General features: G+C 32.7%; 1 protein-coding gene and 1 long non-coding RNA gene across 3 annotated transcripts; one reads left to right on the top strand and one right to left on the bottom strand.

The window, feature by feature from the left end:
- Positions 1–1,374: 1,374 nt before the first annotated feature.
- Positions 1,375–21,189, bottom strand: LOC148613737 (uncharacterized). 2 transcript variants are annotated; one of them, XM_088587307.1, is made up of 7 exons: positions 21,139–21,189; positions 18,095–18,455; positions 16,760–16,841; positions 14,733–14,878; positions 12,500–12,640; positions 9,993–10,166; positions 1,375–8,429 (listed from the first exon to the last, which is right to left on the bottom strand). In XM_088587307.1, the coding sequence occupies exons 2-7, from the start codon at positions 18,405–18,407 to the stop codon at positions 7,978–7,980; spliced, it is 1,308 nt and encodes a 435-aa protein (XP_088443433.1). In that variant the 5' UTR covers positions 18,408–18,455; positions 21,139–21,189; the 3' UTR covers positions 1,375–7,977. The 2 variants fall into 2 exon arrangements, with proteins under 2 accessions (XP_088443433.1, XP_088443435.1); XM_088587309.1 differs by lacking the exon at positions 21,139–21,189 and adding an exon at positions 20,184–20,482.
- On the top strand, positions 20,761–22,151 carry LOC148613736 (uncharacterized). Its single transcript, XR_015923435.1, has 2 exons — positions 20,761–20,892; positions 21,568–22,151. It is a non-coding gene; the product is annotated as an uncharacterized LOC148613736 (long non-coding RNA).
- The last annotated feature ends 220 nt before the right edge of the window (positions 22,152–22,371 follow it).

Genomic DNA, 22,371 nt, shown 5'->3' with positions numbered 1-22,371 from the left:
AATCCTCAAAATTAGATTAACAATCATTTCTATATTCTAATCACAGCACCTATTTCCTCATTTTAGTTCTTCACATAAAGAGGTAGACCTAGAGTAAGGGACACAACTCTTAAAAATAATTGGAATGTTTGTATTTAGCATTTTACATCAATCTCATATAAACATCTAAGTAACTTGGGATTTATTTTATTCAGCTTCAATGAAAGCTTGAGAGGCTTTGGTGAAATCGAATATGATACAAACATATCACTGATTTCAAGAGTTATGTCCCTTACCCTAGGTCTACCTTCAAAAAAAGGGGTGGGCCAAAATCCCAACTATACACATCCATAGAACCATCGTATATTTTTTTTTGAATCCTTTAAGTTTACTTCAAGTTATCGTTAATAAATGAAATGGAACCCAACATCAACGATAGCATCAACGATGACGAGGACAACGACAGCATGATACCGTGGTTTTTTGTGGTGTGCTACTCCAATGTGTAATGGCAGAGGTGTGCTAAATATGCTTTCGAAAAGATACTGATATTTATATACCTTCAGCATAAAAAAATAGGCACTATAAAAGAAGGCATATAATTTTTGGACACGTGAAGTGAACCAGAAATTTACAGTACCTGAACCAATCCGTGAAAAAAAAATTGTGATCGGTCATCTGTCACCGATCAGTTTCCGATCAGTCATCGATTCGTCAAACCAATCAATTAAACTGGTGATCGCATCACGTGACCACAGAGCGGTCACTGTACTTTACGATTTTTATTACACACATATTTACATAATGTAATGGATTTAAACATCAATTTATACTTTTATACTTTTATTTTACGTTTCTTTTATTTCAAACAAGATTAAACTGTGATCAGATCGGCCAGCGATCAATCAGTCAACGTTCATCGATCCATCAAATCGTTGCGCGGATCGGTTCAAGGACTGTATAATCAAAGGGAATTTAATACAGAACCATGTCTTTTTGTACCTATAGTTCCATTTATCATTGGTAACGCCCCTGTCTATTAGCCACAACCATAGCTTTACCTTAAATTTAATAGTTTTATAAATAGTTTTTATAAATAGTTTTCCTTTCCTCTTTCCTCTACCCCAGAACTTGACTTTTTATGAGAAACTTGGCGGGTGCAGAAGACGCTTACCCTACCAGTGTACCTGGTCCATGCTCCCAGTTTTTCGTGGAGTCCGAGTTGCTCATTTGGTTTTGTTACTTTGTATGTATGATTTTAGTTACTCTATGTTCTTTGTTGTGTCTGTCTGTTTTTCATATCTGGTTTTTGTCCCTGGATTACATTCTTTTGATTACCTCTATAACATTGGTTCCCTTGGTTACTCTTCAATCAATGGTAACTAAAATGACGTATTCAAACATAATGATCTATTTATTATAAATTAAAGTCTGAAATTTATAACCTAATACACATTACAAAACAAATCGCATAAATTGGGACTGAAATCAACAAATCAATACTTAGAGGTACTACATAAAGCTAACATATACAACATGTAAGTACCAGTCCATAATAAAGTCAGACATTGATTGTAGAGGTGATTCATCATGTAGAAAACGATATCTTTCGTTCTCCATGTACTACATTTTCAATGAACAATTTTCTATTTCCAGATCTGTATTTTTGAGAAAACTATACATTTGTCTCCCACAAATATCAACCAAATCAAGAATGATAACTCTTGCTAAACGACAATTCACAATCTATATATTTTTATCTTGAAAGTACAACAACATAGCGACAAAGTGAGACTGGTTATGTGGTCTTTAACTATTTTCAATGATTTTTTAATAAGAAATAAAAATGAATTTGGTGGATTTTTGACATTCACGAATCACCAACAATCTGACTTTTATAAAACTGGTACCTAATTTTAACTACAAATACTGTCTTTTCCTTTACATGTACATAATAAAAGACTGAAAGTAATAAAACTAATTAAAATAGCTTTTGACAGTTCCTCAAGACATACTGTCAAAAGGACTTACTGACTGATAGGAAGGCAAGATTCAATAAAGAATCTCAAATTTAGATTTTCCCCAAATCCATCCTAAACTCAAATTTTGACCAATCAGATTACTTAAATTGAATGTATTTTGTTCCTCCAGTATGCTTTGGGGAATGAATAAAACCATACATAAATTGTTTAATTTTGATCAAAAATAAATAAAATGAAGACGCTATCATGTAAAACATTCGTTTTGTAGACAATCATATTTTTTTAATTGAGTGTTAAATGTAACAAATTTTAAACTTCCCTAAACTCAAGATAAGTATTGATAATAAGGATGAAAAGGTATTACTTTACGCCATGTGCAAATTTTACATAAATTTTCACAAAGGTACAATAAGGCTAAAAAAAGTAAAACTTTTCAAACCACGAATGCTGAAAAACTTATTAACTGTACACATACTTCAGGATTTAAATTAAAACATGCCAGATGCCAGGGAAGACACTTTATATATCTCTACATAGGAAGTTGTAAAAACTCTTAAAAATTTTTTTTAGTCAAAATGACTTTCTTCGAAACAATTGATTATACATGCATACTAACAGGGAAAATTAGTATGTTTACAATATTTTCTTTTGATTTGTCTGAAGGACATGGAAATACATTTTCAATGAAACCTGTCTTAAGGAGGTAGACCTAGGGTAAGGGACACAACTCTTACAAATCATTCAAATGTTTGTATTCAGCATTTTACATCAATCTCATGTAAGCATCAAAGTAACATGGACTGATTTCATTCTTTTTCAAATAAAGCTTGATAAGGTTATGTGAAATTGAATATAATACAATACAAACATATCACTGATTTCAAGACTTATGTCCCTTACCCTAGATCTACCTCCTTAACAAAACCCTCAATAATCTGAAAACTTGTCTAAACCAGCACTTTTGAAAGTTCCTTTATATTAGTTTCAATATATTTAGATTTTTAAATTTAATCCAAATTTAAAGCTTAGCCAAGTGCAGCATTATAAGACCACAGCCAGTTGAAAGAGTAATCAAGGGAAAGAGTACTCTGTTCACTTGAGGCAAGTGTCGACACAATACTAATTTACTAATTTTTGAAACACTAAATACATTTTCAAACATAGGGATATACACATGTTACAGTTCATTATGGACACATCAACTCATTTTGACACAATATTGCACATTATTTTGAAATTTAACTAAAGTATAAAAGTCTGCTTCAGAGTGCATTAACGGATCACTTTGTACCTCATAATCTCAAAAACAAAAAATGGGTTAATTTAGTAAGCATACTTCCTATAGCTTTTGTACTAAGTCTAGGACTTTCATATGAAAACCAATTAAAAAAAAATAAAAATCGCACAAAAAATTAAAAAGTCCACTTTTGTGGGGCCTGGTCCCCTTTGGATGCTTGTAACTTGAAAACCATAAAAGACTTCTGAAATCTGATTGAAACGCAGGCAGGGATTTTCATGAGGAAAAAATTCCCTAAAAATCAGTTATAGTCTGCCCCTTTCAATTTGAAAACTGTAAAGATATCTGAATGCAAACAAGGCTTTTCATGGGGAACCAAAATCATACTAGAAAGCTATTGTCATGAAATCAGAAAAAAAACTTATTTCTGGACCTTTGTGGTACCTAAATCTTACTTGTTTAAGAAGGTAGACCTAGCATAAGGGACACAACTCTTACAAATCATTGAAACATTTGTAGTCAGCATTTTATATCAATCTTATGTAAACATCTAATTAGCTTGCATTCATTTTACTCTGCTTCAAACAAAAGCTTGAGAGGCTTTGGTGAAATTGAATATAATACAAACAATTCACTGATTTCATGAGTTATGTTCCTCACTCTAGGTCCACCTCCTTAAGTTACAGCCCAAAAAATTAATACCAGTCTTCCTTTTGTGGTGTGGCATCTTGTAATATATAATTTCAAAAAAGATTCTTTCACTAATAGTTATTGTTTGGACATCAGGAAAATGTATGTTTCTGCCCCCCCCCCACTATTTGGCCCCTATTTTTTTTAACTGTCTTCACCCCAAAAATCTCAATCCAAGTCTGAACACTGTGGTATAGAATATTGTGGAAAATGAAATGCTTGTTTTAACCCCTTTTTTGGCCCTTAATTCTAAAACGGTTAGGACCATAACCAAAATCATCCAACTAATACTCAAGTTATCATGGTTATTGCATGAAAACCAAATTTCTATGGACAAGGTCAACAGCAACACAGACGATGACGAAATATACAATCGCAATTTTTTGTGTTGGTACAAAAAGGATTCAGTATAGACAAGTTTCACAGTATGATTGAAAAGAAAATAAAGTAAAATATCAAGTTTATAATACACACAAAGAAAATAATAGTGAATCATTTGGCACAACAACTACCGGTAAATACAAATCATTGTCAAGCATCCTGGATTTCAAGGTGAGGGAATTATAACAACTATAACATAAAAACAAAATATATTGCATAACACAAATAGCACTCATGGAAAATTGCAAAAAAAAAACAATACAAAACAAGGTAAAATAAAGTTTAAGGAGGTACACCTAGGGTAAGGGACACAACTCTCAAAAATCATTGGAATGTTTGTATTCACCATTTTATACCAATCTCATGCAAGCATCAAAGTAACATGGGCTGATTTCATTCCCTTTAAAATGAAAGCTTGATCGGCTCAAACATATCATTGATTTCAAGATGAATGTCCCTTACCCTAGGTCTACCTCCTTAATACAAAATTTATATAATGACATGCAGGTATATCAATTCAAATGATTTAACTGTTAACATTTCAAATTAACAAAATTATACAAACAGCAGAACTATCTAAGATTAATATGTAATCCCTTTCCAACTGGCTACTTGACCTTTAAATCTTATCTAGTAATTCAACCCATTACAACTAATAGTATTTAAGATAAAAAAATAATGCATATACATGTATGTACTTGAGGACATATCAACTTTGGTAAGACAAAACTCTCACAATGGCTGATTGATTGATTACGAATTAACATCCTATGTCAGATATTTCATACGTTTAAGGACAGAAATGATTGACAAATCAAACAGACCATGCCTTGTACTAGACTGCTATGCTGATCTTGATCTTTGTTCTAGCTAACAAGCAACAACCCACAAGTAAGCATGCCACTCACTTGAAGACATTATTCTGACTCTGAGCCACAAGTTCCTTTAATACTGCTTGGTTAGGGGGAGAAGCAGTGTCTTCCAATTTTAAAGACTTGGCCAGAGAGCATACTCACAACCTTCCATAGTCAAGGCCAGCACTCTACCCCAAGACCACCAAAGCGATCTCACAACTTTCATTAAAAAAGTAAATATATTACAAAATAAATGATCAGCTACATTTTGTTCAAGAATGTGCTGGCATACAAAAGTCCTACTAACAAACTGGCTGAGGATTATTTTGACTATAGTCGGCGTCACATAAATAACATACTGTTAAAATTTGAATAAAAATATTTTCTACGACTTTATTGACACCTACCGTCGTTTAAATTGTCTTAAATGACTTGCTCATTCGTTTAGCCAAACGGCTTCTCCCTAAACATTGAATCGTTAAATTCCGGTCAGATTTTAATTCTAGGTGGCAATATTTACATTGTAAAAAGTCGGCCATGTTTACAGTGATCGGGTTGCTAGGAGATGTTGTTTACGTTTAAATGGTTTGTCCAAAAACCGAAGAACCCAGAATGCAATTCGGCGTTATTTCGGATATCTCGGATTTATTTTACGCGAACAACGTATAATACCGAGAAGTTGATCAAGCAGACGATTGTCACCGGAGTTCGACGGGAACTTACGCACTTCGTTTGTAAACAAATCGTCCCATAAAAACCAACATGGCGGATATTAGTATGGGATTTTCCCGTAAGGATTTGTTACCCATGATTTAAGCTAATAAGCGACTTGTTTTTGAGAAGCTGTTTGGCTAAACGAATGAGCAAGTCATTTAAGACAATTTAAACGACGGTTGGTGTCAATAAAGTCATAGAAAATATTTTTATTCAAATTTTAACAGTATGTTATTTATGTGACGCCGAGTATAGTTGCTGTCAGGTCACAAAAAACAATAAATCACAACAAATGGGGTTATTAGCCAATCAATCTTATACATTTCAATATAAATAAATTTGAGATAAATACTGTAATATGATTGGTTAAAATAATTTTGTTATATCTCAATGGATAAAAAAAATATTCACACACCACTATTCAGTTAAATTCAGAGCTACATTTTTCATGTTTAAAGATAACTTTGGCAAGACACTTCACACAATAAACATGGAAAATTAATGTTATTTTTCAATAGACTAAATTTTTATCATAGTCAAGTGTTAATTAAGCTAATTTCAGAAGTATTAACATGCTTTTTGATTGGCTAAGAAATTTCATATATCATAGCATGGACAATTTTGTTGCTTTTGACCATGAAATCAACATTTTTTATTACATACTTGTTAAATTGTGATAAAGAATAGAATTGATTGGCTGGCTTTTATATTTTGTTGGTCTATTTTAATAACATCAATGACTGTGGTAAACACTTGAAAACAACCTGCTACACGGGCTATCTTGTGTGCACCATGTAATTGAGGTTATTTCTTCAAAGGCAGAAAACATCTTTTAAAATTTGTTGGTTAATGACATATTTGACCTGGTCTTAGCACCACAAAACTTGAAAAATTTCTTAAGTCTGAGGAAATTCTCAACTGTTTGTGACGTCATCAATTTCAAAGACTTCAATTGAAGTTACAATGAAAGTTAAGAATATTTTCAGACTAAAGTTTTTTTTTTAACTTTTGTGACACCAGGACCTGGTATTCTCAAACTGCAGGATAAAATTGCTTATTTATTACTTGAAACTGAAGTGGGAAGTATAAGTATAATTATGGGGGAGGCAAAGGTATTTTTTTCTACCTGGATTATTTCATTGTACTTTGTAGCTTCAGTCTGAAATTTAACTCTGAGATCAGGCATACCTCCATGTAAATAGAGCTTCTGTCAACATATCAAGTGATTTGGATATATAGCTCTAAGAAACTGACAGGAAAAGTCATGAACAGACAGACAAACAGGCACCATGATCACTATATACCTCCCAAAAAGCAGGGAGTATGAAAAGAATAACGATTGATTTTAAAGGCAGTTTGAATTCTTTAACTTACAGTGACACAAAATCATGTTAGTGAAAGGAGACAATCAAATAAATTCTGCGGAGAGGGAATGGGATGAGAGTAGGAGAGTGCAGGCTGCTGGTTTTTTTTGTTTTTTCAAATTAAATTCTGGCTGTAAAAAAGTTGAAAATAAATATTTAGGCTTACCCCTTCTACAAAACAAATAAGTTCTGACCTCGGTCCAGATACTTCATACTTCAGAGAAATGAAAATAAATAATCTTACCCAGATGTGATTGAAAATAAATTTTCTGACCTGCAAAATTTCAAAAATAAAAATCCTGACCCCATTTAATTTGCCAGCCCCTTCAGAATCAAATGATCCTTACTAAATACTATTTAATACTTTCTTAATTATGTGTAAGTGTTTGTAAAAATCAGGCAAAATAGGAAAAATCAAATACATGCATGTCAAAACCCCACCAATCTGAAAATGTGATATCACTCAAGGATACCTTCTCTATTTGAAAAGACATTTTTTGATCTCTGCATCACTGGCTTTCTGCAGAAATTTGTCAATAGAATGTAAGAAAAATGAGGTTTTTGACAGAGTTATCTGCCCATTTTTTGCATTTCAAAGAAATTGTTACACAATGGTCCAGCACGATATGGAAAATCTTGTCTGTTTTCCTTGATTAAAATAGTCAGATTAGTTTTTTTCATACCATATTTCACCCACTGCCTGATTCTTACAGGGACTGACACTTAATGACTAATCCATTCACAAAGTAACTAACAAGTTCAACAAGACATATAGGCTAGTGTATACTATCACATTTTCTTTTTAATTCTGAGATCAACTCATTATGAACATAAAATACCTTTGATTTCCTATGAAAATACCACTGCCCAACTGCAGTGGCAACTGAAGTTCTATTCACATACACATTCTCATAAAAAGTTGACTTTAACAAAACAGTATGGAATGAACAAGAATGGGCAAAAAGCCCATCACCAGATGAAGTCATTATCTGCTGTAAATCTGATACAAGCATCTCTCTGCTCTTCGTAATAATTGCAATGTCTTTTGAGGAACATTTTGCCACTGAGCACTGAATACCTAGGGCATTGGATGAAAACCAAGTGTCGTGTAAAGACTGGATGAAAAATGCTGGAGTGTAGACGTGTTTATAATAAGTTTCTGGAGCTAGACATTTCCATTGCTCACCGGGTAAAGACTCTGAGGTACAGTCTTTAATGCTAACAGTATCTGAAAATGATATAACTGACATTATTAATTATAAAAATACAAAAAGGACTTCAGAAGAATCCTCCTCTACAGCTACCACAACAGGATCTTGGAAGTTTTGATTTTTCATTATTTAAATACATGTAGTTATTGTTTTCTATAAGAAAAATGCTTTTTCAAGAGTTATTTTATACAACAAACATACATAGTACATGCATTTACTTGTACATTAAGCATATACATTTCTGATATACTTGTACATATTGTACATGTTGTCTTGAAATATTCAGAAATTTCTTGAAGTAATGGTTTCCATTTTCATTATTAAACTGAAATAGACACAATGAATTCATTTTCAGTTATCAAATTTTTTTCTGGTTTTCATATACCCATTTTTATTAGTATGCATGCACAGTGAGATAATGTTCTGCAAAAATTATTGCTCTTGCATTTTTGTATTTCAGCAAAATTTATTGAAGCACCTATTATTCAACATTAACATGCATGCACAGCTACAATGTATACATACACATCTTAGGTTGCTTTTGTTTTGTTTCTAGCTGTGTATTATTGAATGATTTTCAAGTATTTGAACTTAAATATTTCTACTTTTTGTTAGGTTTAATAAAATCAATTGATCGACTGATTGCAGTTTAACATCCCATGGCTAATACATGTATTTTATGACTCTCTGGATAAAGACATTTGATCAATTGAAAAGAACCTGCTTTATACTAGCCCTCAACATGGAATTTGCCAACTCACAAAAGCATGTAAGCATGTTACCCTATTGGCACACATTTTACCAGTATTCTGACTATAAGCCAACAAGTCACCACTAAATCTCTTAAAATGCCAGATGCTTGGCAGAGTAGTACTGCCATTCAGATTTAAAGTCTCTAGAAGATCAAACCTACACCTCCTTGAGGTAAAAATGCTTCAAAGGAACACAAGGCGGAATAAATAAATACATATACACAAGGATATATAGACAAGATGAATACAGAAGTATGACCCACCCTCTAATTCGGGAGTTACAATTTGATTTTTATGGGAGATGCTAGGATCATATTTGAAATAAAAAGGCAGGACAATGATGTACAGTAAAAAAAATCTAGGATGAATAATTGGGTAAAATAAAAAGGTAGAATACAATTGTAGAAAAAAATCAGGATCTGGTTAAAAAAATCCTAGACAGGCTAGTATAACAAAAATATTAAATCAAGTCAAAAATACTGACAAAAATCAAGGACATCATATTTGATCCTACATCCCCCATCTCCACCCCTTAGAAATCAAAAGGTTACTCTCGCAACATGGAATAATAGGGATGGTAAGTCAGCAATGTCCTATATATCCAGGAAGTCTGAAACATGAATGGATGAAAATTGTTTTGTTAGAAATGACATTTGGTAGTGATTATTTGAACTTCTCAGGCAGGCACAAAGTGAGTGCTCTACAAATTTGTGCATATTCCAATAGCACATTGTAACATCATTAATAAATACACATCAAAATTATTTTATAAATATAAATAGCCCTGTCCCTTAACCCAAAGACAATGCCTAACATTATATTACAAACCTTTTAAATTATGAAAATAAAATGTTTTCCTATACAAGTTAGCCATAACATGTTCCCCAGTGTGACTAGGTTGATCTGTCAACATAGAGCCATCTAAAACAACATGGAGGGACTCGATTGAGGACAGTTTGTCTCTCAGAAAATCTCCATTGATCAAAGCACCAAGCCCACCAGCTGTAAAGAGAAGAAAATTGTGATATTGACTGAATTTACCTAGTTGAATTATTGTCATACCAAACATGAGCTGAACAAAACCCTGAAAAATAAAAAAAAACTGTCAAAACATGTCCCCTTATATCAATTTAAACCTTGGAAAACTTGAGTAGTAGTCTTTGTAAGAATCATGCAAATTCTATAAAATGTGATACACCTCAAAAAAAGCCTACATATTTTCATCTTTGTTATTTGGTTGCTTTAAGGAGGTAGACCTAGGGTATGAGACACAACTCATAAAAATTATTGGAACATTTGCATTCAGCATTTTACATCAATATCATGTAAGTATCAAAGTAACCTGGACTGCTTTCATTCAGTTTCAAATGAAAGCTTGACAGGCTATGGTGAAATTGAATATGATACAAACATATCACTGACTTCATGAGTTATGTCCTTTACCCTAGGTTTACCTCCTTAAAGGTACATGTATACATGGTGAAATGTATAATTATTCATTCCAATTTGTCTGCTCTTAGGAGATAATAAACCACATTGAAAATCCAACAGTTTCTATTGTATTTTAGTATAATTTACTGATTTATTTCCCTTAATTTTGAATTCTACGGGTACTTTCTATATAATGTTTATCTCCTAAGAACAAGGGTTACTAAGTATATGAATAGCCACATATTAATTTCTGTTTACTATAACATACTAAACAAAATATCAAAAATAAAAGATGAAGGCTTTCCAACCATGAATTATTTTTTGCATGATTCTTAACTGGAGTGCTACTTTACGCCCGTCTTAAAAGACCACAACAGTTTGGTTTAAACAGGTTTCAATGTACCTATAAATATATATTCCAAATTTCCCAGGGTGTTTATTTATTTTTTTTTTCAAGTTCAGCAAGAATTGATAACTAAATATGATCTAAGCACTAGAAAATCTGGCTGAATGTGCTTGATATACATTATGCATACTTTTCCAAAAAGACATGAGCAGAAAACAATACCATATATTTTACTTGAGTACATAAGAGCAATTCTTTTGCTGTACCTGTGTATAATGATGTTTTGGGGCCAGCTGCAGTCTGCCTTGTGGTGTGAGGTTTTTTTTGTAGTTTTTTAGGAGGGTTTGGGTAAGGGGGGACTTAAGACTCCATATTTATTTGCCCAAGCTTAATTGTGAAAGCAGATTTCTAAAAATACTGGTAAATACAACACTGTGGGCAATGCTTGCTAAATTGATACTCCCCATCCCCGAACTTGACTTAGGTCAAAATCTAAATAAAATATACTTCCCAGAACTCAGCTAGATATGCCCACAATGGGTGGACCCTGAACAGGTTGGGGAAATATAGACAAAAACAGCTTTGAATTATGACTGTTATTAAACATTTGAAACAAAATAAATAAAAACGAAAATGAAGCTTCCATTAATAAATAATTTAAAATTCCTACTTTTTCAAGAACAAAATTCCATAACTCTAAATCGTAAAATTGGAATTAAGCTTACATCAATATAAACAAACAATTGCTACAAGAGTTTTTTAATAATAATCCAACAACAGAAATATCACCTTAATTTTGTATGAATAAAGTCCCAATTATACTTAAAAATTTAGGAACATCAAAAGGGAGCTCACATCAAGAAACAAATCACAGAAGTTTCACAAAAATTGGTGGTGGCATTTTTGAGTTGTATGAAGTCTGAACAACAACCTGTCAGATGAACACTGGTATACCGTAATATGTCCTATCCAACAAACAGGCTTACAAAAAGAGGGTTCATAATGTTCATATGTAATAAAAATTTTTTGAAAGTTTCATTAAATACCATTGTGTAGTATGAGTTATAAATAAGAAATCGGTACCCTGTATCTGGGAATGTTAAAAGCTATGTTGCTGATGTACATGTGAGACCTCAAAAAAATTCAGATCAATATCTGATATCGAAGGTCCATACACTTAACACTATACTAGATAAAGATTCTATGAAAGTTTCATTAAATTCCATTCAGCGCTTTACAAGTAGTTATGGATAAGAGATGATTCCCCTCATGTCCCCATATTCATAAATGACTAAGTACAATGTAATTGTTTTGCTAAAGTATGAGATTCTCAGCATCTAAAATAGGTTGTAAACAATGGAAATATGTAATAAATATTCTATGAAAGTTTTATTGAATTCCATTCAGCTTGTAGGAGTAACAGATATGATATTGGTTATAGAAAAAAAGTACAAAAGCATGAAAGGAAGGAGAGAAGAAAGGTCAAACCTATCACTATTATAACTTCCCTTTCGTAAGTGGGGGAGAGGTGAAATGACACCCTTTCTCGAATATTTACCTGACGAACCAGCAAGGATCACATTATCAGCTGAGGACAGATCTGTATGTTGTATAAGGTAATCTATTAATGCAACAAACACTGGGAAACCCCTGAGGTAGAGATCTTTTGATTTGTGTTGAACAGTACCACTTCTGTTACCTGGAATAAAGTCAAACTGATTAAATCAAGACTCGACCTGTGGTGTGATTGGTTTGAACTCCTTTATTGCATCATTAAAAATTTTGGTTTGGCTTTTATGACATTACATACTAAAGTTGTGATTATTTTTAATATTGAAGGATGGAAAGGGGCACAACTCTTACAAATCATTGGAACGTTTGTATACAGCATTTTACATCAATCTCATGTAAGCATCAAAGTAACTTGGGCTGATTTCATTCTGTTTCAAAGGAAAGATTGAAAGGCTTTGGTTAAATTGAAAATGATACACACACATCAATGATTTCAAGAGTTATGCTCATATGCTCACACCCTAGGACTACCTCCTTAAAGATATCCACATTCAAATGCGATTTCTTCCATTCTAAGCCAGCTAAGACATTTAATGTGCATGTGATTTTTCAACCAAAGCATTACATTGCCTTAAGCGGTTTCCTCTTATTGAACTTTTTTTAAAGTTTCCTACAAAACTAGTTCTCCTACATGTACACGTACAATTGTATATGATAACATACATATTTCAACTCTTAATATCTACTTTCAAATTTCAACAAGCTTGCTAAACTTTGAAAGTTTAACAAGATGTTGCATGCTACATCATGATAAGAATACCCCATTAAAACATTTCTGTCAAGCTTATGCATCACCCAAAAAATTACTAATCCTCTAGGGTATTAACAAGAGATAGATAAGTATGGAACCTGGAAAGGGGAGATGCAATACAAATCATGATTATTAATATATTTTATCAAAGCATTCCCTCCAACAGAAGCTGAGAAATCAATTATAGAAAATGTAACGGACAGATGGACTGACTGATGGACAAGATAATTGCGATATAGTCCGACTCTAATGAGTGCTGGAATAAAATCCTATTTTTACTCTTCCAATTTGATAATAAATTTTTAACTATTTCTATCTGTAAGAGAATGTTAAATCAATTTTCTAGATGTACATGTATACATCTTCATGAAAATGGAGAAGGATTTGGCATGTCTTAAGAAAAGATCAACAAGACAGACCTCTGAAGGACACCATTGACAAGCAGGGCATCAGTAGGTCCAAAATAACATGGCTGCATACCACTGAGTTAAAAGAGGATCAAAGACAGGAATGGCAGAATTCCCTTAAAATTACAATGTACCGTAGATATACAACAGGCCTGAGATAAAATCCCATGATATTGGACCCATACCTGATGCTAGATACCATATATCAAGACTGCAAATAGAAGTTGCAGAAAAAAAGTGTTATGAAAAAAATTTCCGTACCTGCCAGTCCAACCAATATTCACCATACTATAACCAAATTTTCACTATTAAAACTTGCCACAAAATGACCAAGGGCAGGCAGAAGTCATGTACCTTTGGGCTTCATAGGCAGTCATGTGGTATATAAGTTCAAATAAAGGACATTTAAGTAGCACTCCAGATAAGAATCATGCAAAAAGTGATTCATGGTTGGAAAGTCTACGTATTTTTATTTTTGATATTTTGTTTAAAACAGAAAGTAACATATGGCTTTTCACACAACCCTTGATAATAGAATATAAAAATTACATAGAATGTACTGTAAAATTCAAAATTAAGGTAGATAACTCTGTAAATGACACTAAAATGCAATAAAACATATTGGATTTTCCATGTTGATTACATTTATATATCACATATGCATTTTTATCATACAGACCTATACAGTGACTTAATAACAAAAACAAAAATATGTAGCATTTTTCAAGGTATATCCAATTTCATAGAATTTGCATGATCCTTACAAAGACAGCTACTTAATTTTGCAGTGAAACCTGTCTAAACTGAACCCTTAAAAATCTGGAAACCTGTCTAAATTAGACGCATTTTAATGTTCTTTTAATGTGTTTCTGTTAAAATGTATTTTGAACATTTGTAAACTGAACACCTGTCTTAACAAAACTAATTTTACAGTCCAACTCTGGGTTTGGTTTAGACAGGCTTCACTGTATATCATGTCTGACCAAAGTTAAGTAAAATGTGGTGCTTGCTTGACATATTTAGATGAAACTTGACATTATTCCATTGCTCAATAACCCTACCAAGAAATGATGATCCATCACAGTACATAAACTTAACCATATTCCATTTATGAAAGTCTGGATTGTCTTTCTCACTAGCTGATAGAATACCACCAAATGCTGATAAGGCAGGAGCATCTGTACTGGATCCCAATTCCGTATAACTCCTGTCAAATCATAAAAACACATAGTAAAAGCCATAATACTTAAGTACCAAACCATATAAAATACAGAGACACTGCCTAATAGTAGTGGGGATTCATAGTTTTTACCCTAACATCAATCATCAGTCAGTTTTAAGGAGATAGACCTACGGTAAGGGATATAACTCTTGAAATCAGTGGTATGCTTGTATCATATTCAATTTCACCAAAGCCTCACTATCAAGCTTTCATCTGAAGCAGAATGATATTAGTCCAAGTTACTTTGATGCTCACATGAGATTGATGTAAAATGCTGAATACAAACGTTCAAATGATTTGTAAGTATTGTGCCCCTTAGTCTAGGTCTACCTCCTTAAATAACAGAAATCCTTTTGGCATTTTTTTAGAAAACCATACATTCATCCCAAACTTTAATGAACTAATTCAAGAAGGATAAACTCTTGCAAAGTGCAAATTTCATGCACAATCAATATAATTTTATCTCAAAAGATCGAAAACAGAACGACAAGCTACGATTGGTTATGCGGTTTTATCTGCGTAATATGTTTCTGAATCCCATTCATAAATCAATATAAAAACCATTCTAGTAAAATGCCTATTTTTTCTATTATTTTGTTTTTTGCCTTAATTTTTTGGCTAGAATACTGTTGTTATTGTGAACGATGACATAATGAGAGCAGATAATAAATAAACAAAGATATTTTTGATACATTTTGAACTTTAAATTTCACATTGGCATTCTTTAAGTACCACTGTAAACATACAAATTTCGCTACTTTCACAGCAGACATGAAAATCACGAAAAAAAAGTACTCACGATATTTCCTTTTGTTATGTATATAAAGCTAACCACATTTATGAAACCACAAAAATTGATACCCACGAACACGTTCACTTGACAAAATCTGGGAGAATTAATATGCTTACAGTATTTCACACCAGTAGTCTAAGGTGAGATTAATATAACAGCATATTCTCAAGATATTCACTGTGGATCAATAGATCAATTTCAAATCCATAATTCACATTAACTGAGCATGCTGTGGTGTCTTATCAGATAAATGTATGATGTAAAAAAATCTCAAATGAAATTAAACAGCTGTGCTACAGCCCATTATGAAATATTGGAAAATAAAATCATATCAGTTTTATAATAAGTTGTGCACCATTTATTACATTAAATTATATACTTGTACAATGCAAAAGGCTTATCTACATGTACATGAAAACATACATGTATACATTATACATGTACACAAAAGCATACAGGCCCAGATGCATACATGTAAGTGGCAGACCCAATATACACCCCTAAAATGGTAAAACAAATATGCATGAAAAATAGTTAGTTTTTTTTTAAATTTTACCCCTTAAAATTTTCTTGCCTTGCTTTACTTGGCCTTTAATTCTATCAACGCCCCTCTGAACCTGAAATTCTGGATGTGCCCCTGGCACAGTCTATCCCTTTAACAATTAAGATATAACGAGGACAGGAATAGTGCATTTGTCAAAGAGACAACCCCCCCCCCCCCAAGGTTAAAAATGTCAGCCCAAGGCACCCACTGGTCTTCAATGAACGACAAGGAAATCCTCATACCATAGAGTAGGCTTCAGCTGGCCCCAAAACACCATTATACACAAGTACAGTGAAAGAGTTACCCCTATATACTAAAGTAACATAAAGCAATAAACTAAAGGTGAAATCTAAAAACAAGACAAACATAGGCCAGAAATTCATGACATGGGACAGGCACAAGAAATGCATGATCACAACCCTCACCCTTTAAAATCTGGCCACTATGAAAAAAACAAAACAATATACAAGTACATGTACATGTAACTAGAAAATAGATCAAAGACAAGAAAAACAAAGAGAAAAAATACCTGCTGTAACATTCCTCAGGAGAAGTACACCATGCTCCTCCAGGTAAATATATTATCCATTTGTTGATATTTGGGCTTTTACCTGCAAATTATCATAAAAAATTTGTACAAATACAAAATGTATCAAGTGCCAGTCTTTGTAAGAATCAGGCAGTGGATGAAACATAGTATGGAAAAAACCCACCCTTTTGGAAGTTTAATTTGACTATTTGCACCATCAGTATAAATGGACAAGATTTTCAACATTATTTTGGTAAATTGAGTTACAATTTCATTGAAATGATCTGAAGATGAATATTTCAAGGGCATATAACTCTTGTCAAAAACCTCATTTTTCGAACATTGGACTGAAAAATTTCTGAGGAAATCCTATGATGCAGAGATCAAATAATGGTCTTTTCAAATAGAGAAAGCATTTTTGAGTGAAATTATATTTTAGATCAGTGGTGTTTTGACATGCATGTTTCTAATTTTTCCCATTTTGCCTGATTCTTACAAATACTCAAACTTATGTTCATACTATCATCATCCTAAATAATAATAGTAACAGAGCTATGTTCTTATAAACATAGATGCCTTAAAACATAAATGAGTCAAAATCATTTTGTTGGAAGTGACGCATTTTGGCAATGATGTATGTACATTGAAGTTATGAAATAATTGCTTTTAACACATACATTTGAGAAACCTCATTTAAATGTTATATAAGAGTTTTTAACTTCCTTAACTACCCTGTTGGGTTTCATACAGACACATGTTTTACAAATTAAATATGACAGATACTAAATGTAAACAGACAGCTGTTCAACAACCTACTGCAGATATACATGGCTGATCCAAAGGGATGGGGACTTGCTCATTACAAGTTCAGTTTGTATGCAAAACTCAAAGTAACAGGATCATGTCACCCTCCCCAATTTGAAATTTCTGGATCTGCCACTAGAAACTTATCTTCTTGTTTTTTTTTTAAATGTAAATATTTGATTAATGTAACAAACCCTGTTTTGTAATGGTCTTAAACGAGCTTAGCCTGATTTTTCAATGTTCACAGAAGCAACAGCCAGACATATTTTTCTGACATGAGACTCTGAGCCAAACAGTCTTCACAGTATCCTCAGTTATATTTGTGTGACGTATCTTACAAAGAAGCAATGACTTTCAACTTTAAAGCATTCAGCATAACCCAACAGGGTATTACACCCTAAACCTTCACCTTTCAAAGCAACTATGCTACGTTAGTTATAATGAGACCACCAAGGGGATAAAAATGTGCATTGATCAACAAACTTTAATGCATAATTATTCCGTAACTTTTTATAAAAAAGTTAAATATACCATATCTGATGTAGTATCCAGGCGGTGTTCCATCAAGACAATGAGCACCACGATTGGCAGCAAACTGGACTGGCAATAACACCAACTCTCCATCAGTGTCACTATCCATATGGTACTGAACAAACACAACTCTCATATTTGTAACCATTCTGATGACAATGATCAAGAGAACAAAGACCAGGAAAAACATCAACTGGACATAGATTCTTTGGCATCCACATGACAAGGGCTTAACCTGGGGACGCTGGAAGTTGCCGATGGGGACAAATGACATGGCTGTCCTTACATCATCTCCTTTCGTACCATGTCCCATTTTGTTTATCCAGGATTTGCTATCTTTCCTTCATCTGGATTCCTAACTCTGTAATAATGGTTATAAAATATGTATTGTCCTGCAAATGAATGCAATGTATTTTCTACATCATGTTCACGTGATGTGCAAATAGTAAATGTACAAGTAAGTACATTGTACATCATAGCAATGAATAATGAAGTAATGCTGTAAACAAGGTATTTAGTTACATTTAAAATTATATTGGAAGTCAGAAAAATTACACCCAAAAATAATTATTTGTAAAACTAACCCTTATTCATGCTGGCATGGCTAAGGGGTAAGGTTAGTTGGCTAGATTACAAAAGACAAGAAAAACTTTGTAACCATCTTAGTCATGCAAGCATGACTAAACCCCTAAGTAGATGTAAGTTTTATTAAAAATTATTTTACTTAATTTCTTAAATATACATGTAAATTTAACATTATTCCAAATTAAATTATACTTTTTTGTAAAAGAAAGATCAGTCTGATTATAATCAGCTGTTATGATCATGATATACTACACTGCCGTGTGCTTTTAGACAGTGCAAGACGGTGTACCGTATCATAACAGCAGATTTTGATCCGATTGAAGAATCATGCACTTCAAGTATGTTTTACTGTATACAATGCATTCAAACATACAAAATTTTATGTAAATCAAATATCAATATTCAATAGTGATGATTCTACATATAATATAATGTAACAATCTTCAAAATGTTATGCTAAACAGTAATCATGGGAACCAAGGTTATAGCAGTAATCAAAAGAATGTAATCAAGGGACAAAGACCAGACATGGAAAACAGACATACACAACAAAGAACATAAAGTAACTAAAATCATACATACATATACAAAATAACAAAAGCCATTGAGCAACTCGGACTCCACTAAAAACTGAGAGCATAGACCAGGTGGACAGGTAGGGTAAGCATCCTCTGCTTTACTAGAAACACCTGCTGAGTTGCTCATAAAATGACATGGATGTAAAATGAATTTTTGATATTGTATGATTGACAAAAACTTCAAAACAACCACAAATAAACATTCAAATGAAAAAAAAAACACTGCACACTACAAGGTCTTTTGTTATAGGACAAAATATCCATGTACATGTATATGATCGATTACCGTTTATTGTTAGTTTTAAAATGTTCTCTTACTCGTATATAAATGTACTTGTTCATATTTGTGTATTTTTTGACTGTAATATTACATTTTAAACATGTACATGTAAACATGTTAACTAACTAATGAATGAGGTTTTCAACGTTCTTGACTACCCTGTCTGGTCTTGCACGGATGGTTTAGGGTTAATTCCAAGAACCTTTTTTTATAACTCTAAGGTAAAAATCAACTGATGAAGATGTCTTCCTATAACTTTCATGACAAAAATTTGTTAATAAAAAGTGATTGTAAAAATACTAGAAATACATTGACCATTAATTTGAAAAAAAGTAAACAGTTGAAATGATTCTTTTATTCACACCTACAAACCATTTATTGGAGCATGTGTGGAATCATTGAATATTTCTCAAGTTGACAATACAAGATCAAGGTTTATTAAACAATAGAAAAAAAATCATAATCACTGTTTCACAGATTTATGGAACTGCACACATGAAAGTAACATATCTCAACTTTAATTCGGAATTTTAAATATAAAATATTTTATCTGTAAAACACTGATCATGACACGTCCAGAACTGTATAGTGAAACTAAAATACTAGTCAAAAAGAAATGCTGTGCTCGCTTATAGACAATACGTACTCCATATTAGGGTATTTTACACAAGTAGTAGACTCAGAAAACGTGGACTGAGTGGAGGAAAGGCGAGAGTACAATTTACCACTTATGATGGGCTTCGACTACGTATTCGGTATTGTACATGTCACTAGTCCGAATTTCCTCTGACCCTGCAACCCTCCTCTTTTTTATTTGGATATTGATATGTCGGGTTGGGGTCAGAACGATGCACCATACAAAAAGTTGGAGATTTAGCGGTACCGTGGTGTATCACCCTTTAACCGCTTGTAACGACTTTCAAGTTGAAATTGTGCATGTCACAACTACCTAGTTTGATTCCGGAATCATTTTCCTGTATGCTGATACCAAATTTGCTACAAAAATTACATTTATTAGTGTAGTTTTGATAATTTTCCATGAGAGACCCTGTTTTGTTGACATTTTGAACAGTAATAGAGAGTAGGCGGAGCGTGTTACTTTTGGAAACGGAAGGGTAGTGGGCATGTAATTTTTCAGCAGAATTTTGAAATATTCTGTTAGATTCTGGTTTTAAAAATCGTTTCTGCTCCGTTCCGTTCCAAAAGTAACAAGCTCCGCCTACTCTCTATTCCGGTTCAAAATGTCAACAAAACAGGGTCTCTCGTGGAAAATTATCGAAACTTCACAAATAAATGGAATTTTTGCAGCAAATCTGGTATCAGCATACAGGAAAATGATTCCGGAATCGAACTAGGTAGGTGTGAAATGCACAACAGGAGTGTTGCAGGGTCAGAGCCAGAGGAAATTCGGACTAACATGTCACGTGTATGTGAAATTTAACAACAGTACACTGTGCTTCCACTAATGCATGGTTGCTGTACGTGTCACAGTAGAATTTCCACTACTGACGGTTGTATAATATTGTAAGAAATATATCTACATTTTGTAATTTGCAATTAGCATTTTAAGACTACTTATATGTATCCTCAAAGTTTCCTACCTTTCTTTTTGTAACTGTGGAAATTGTATTTTCCGACTCAAACACTGAACATTCCGGAAAATTGGTACGCCCAAACCAAATAATAATCTGGCTATTTTTTTTTTTTTTTTTTTTTTTTTTTTGACAATTATAAAACAAAAATGCACTCTTTTTTTCCTTTTTTTGTTTGGGGAATCTTTTAGCCAGGGACAAACTTAATGTGTATCTTCTATCATGGCCGTTGTTTATAAGTTTATATGTTAAAATAATATCTGCTGGATATATAACTACTATACTAGTATTTTATTTTTTAAAAATCATTTTCACAAAAATATTGGTCTTTGTAGCAACTATCTCCATATAAGTAATTACAGCGAATGTGATCTACAGAAGGCTTTTCAAGTGTTATTATTACAGCAAGAGCTACATTTGTTTTATAATTAATTTCAGGTTCTTCGCGTGACAAGGCTACTATGGCTGGGAATTCAGGCAAAAAAAATGAAAGTTTGAGGATAAAAGCACAGCAAACTTTTGAAATGACAATGGCCGTAAAAATAGCCGATATTGTTGAAAAGATACTACAGTAAAAACTCCAACAACACAGCTTGTCCCGATAACAGACGACCTACTGTCTTCAAGCTATGGAGCGTAAGAAAAAGAAAAAGGTTAATGACAAAAACAGTTCATTGAAAATACCACGAGTGAGAGAGATTAAACAATCAATCAATGTTTTATGGCTAAATGAAGTTGACAGCAACAATAATGGGGAGCAATTTAACAACAAAGTTAAAGATACAAATGAGATGAGACAGCCAATGAGACCAACGGAGAAAGATTGGTTACAGATTTCCATAATACAGCTGATGTTGTCTTGTAATATATTTTTTTAGTTTTGTTTGTTTTATGTTCCGGTAGTCCAGATGATGAGGTTATCATAAACAACACTTCGATTCTTGTTTTTTTCTAATTTGTTTGAATAGAAACATTAATGTAGTTAATTTAATATAAGATACAATATTTTCTATTTATTATAAGTTTTGTATTTTTCTTAATATTGTATTATATTCAGGACAAGAAAAATAGGAAGTTTAATGCAGTTTAAACATTAATCACGATAGGAACTTAACAATTACAAGCGAACTCGTTTCGATATTTGATTCAATGTACTCTACTTATTTAGAGTTTTTTTTTATTTCAAAGTTGACACATTGCTACACTACAGTATATTAACAACACTTTAAACCTGCTTCTGGA

Source organism: Perna viridis, chromosome 6, assembly GCF_037379345.1.
Source record: "Perna viridis isolate PV_CMFRI_1.1 ecotype Kerala chromosome 6, ASM3737934v1, whole genome shotgun sequence".
Taxonomy (NCBI): Eukaryota; Metazoa; Mollusca; class Bivalvia; order Mytilida; family Mytilidae; genus Perna; species Perna viridis.
This window is presented reverse-complemented; position numbering and strand designations above follow the sequence as displayed.

Excerpts from the sequence above, each read along its gene's own strand:
- LOC148613737 (XM_088587307.1), bottom strand. The coding sequence starts at position 18,407 with ATGGGACATGGTACGAAAGGAGATGATGTAAGGACAGCCATGTCATTT. Across the intron at positions 16,842-18,094 it reads TGGATACTACATCAGATATG|GTAAAAGCCCAAATATCAAC; the intron begins GTATATTTAACT and ends GATAATTTGCAG. Across the intron at positions 12,641-14,732 it reads TGATGGATCATCATTTCTTG|GTAACAGAAGTGGTACTGTT; the intron begins GTAGGGTTATTG and ends ACTTTATTCCAG.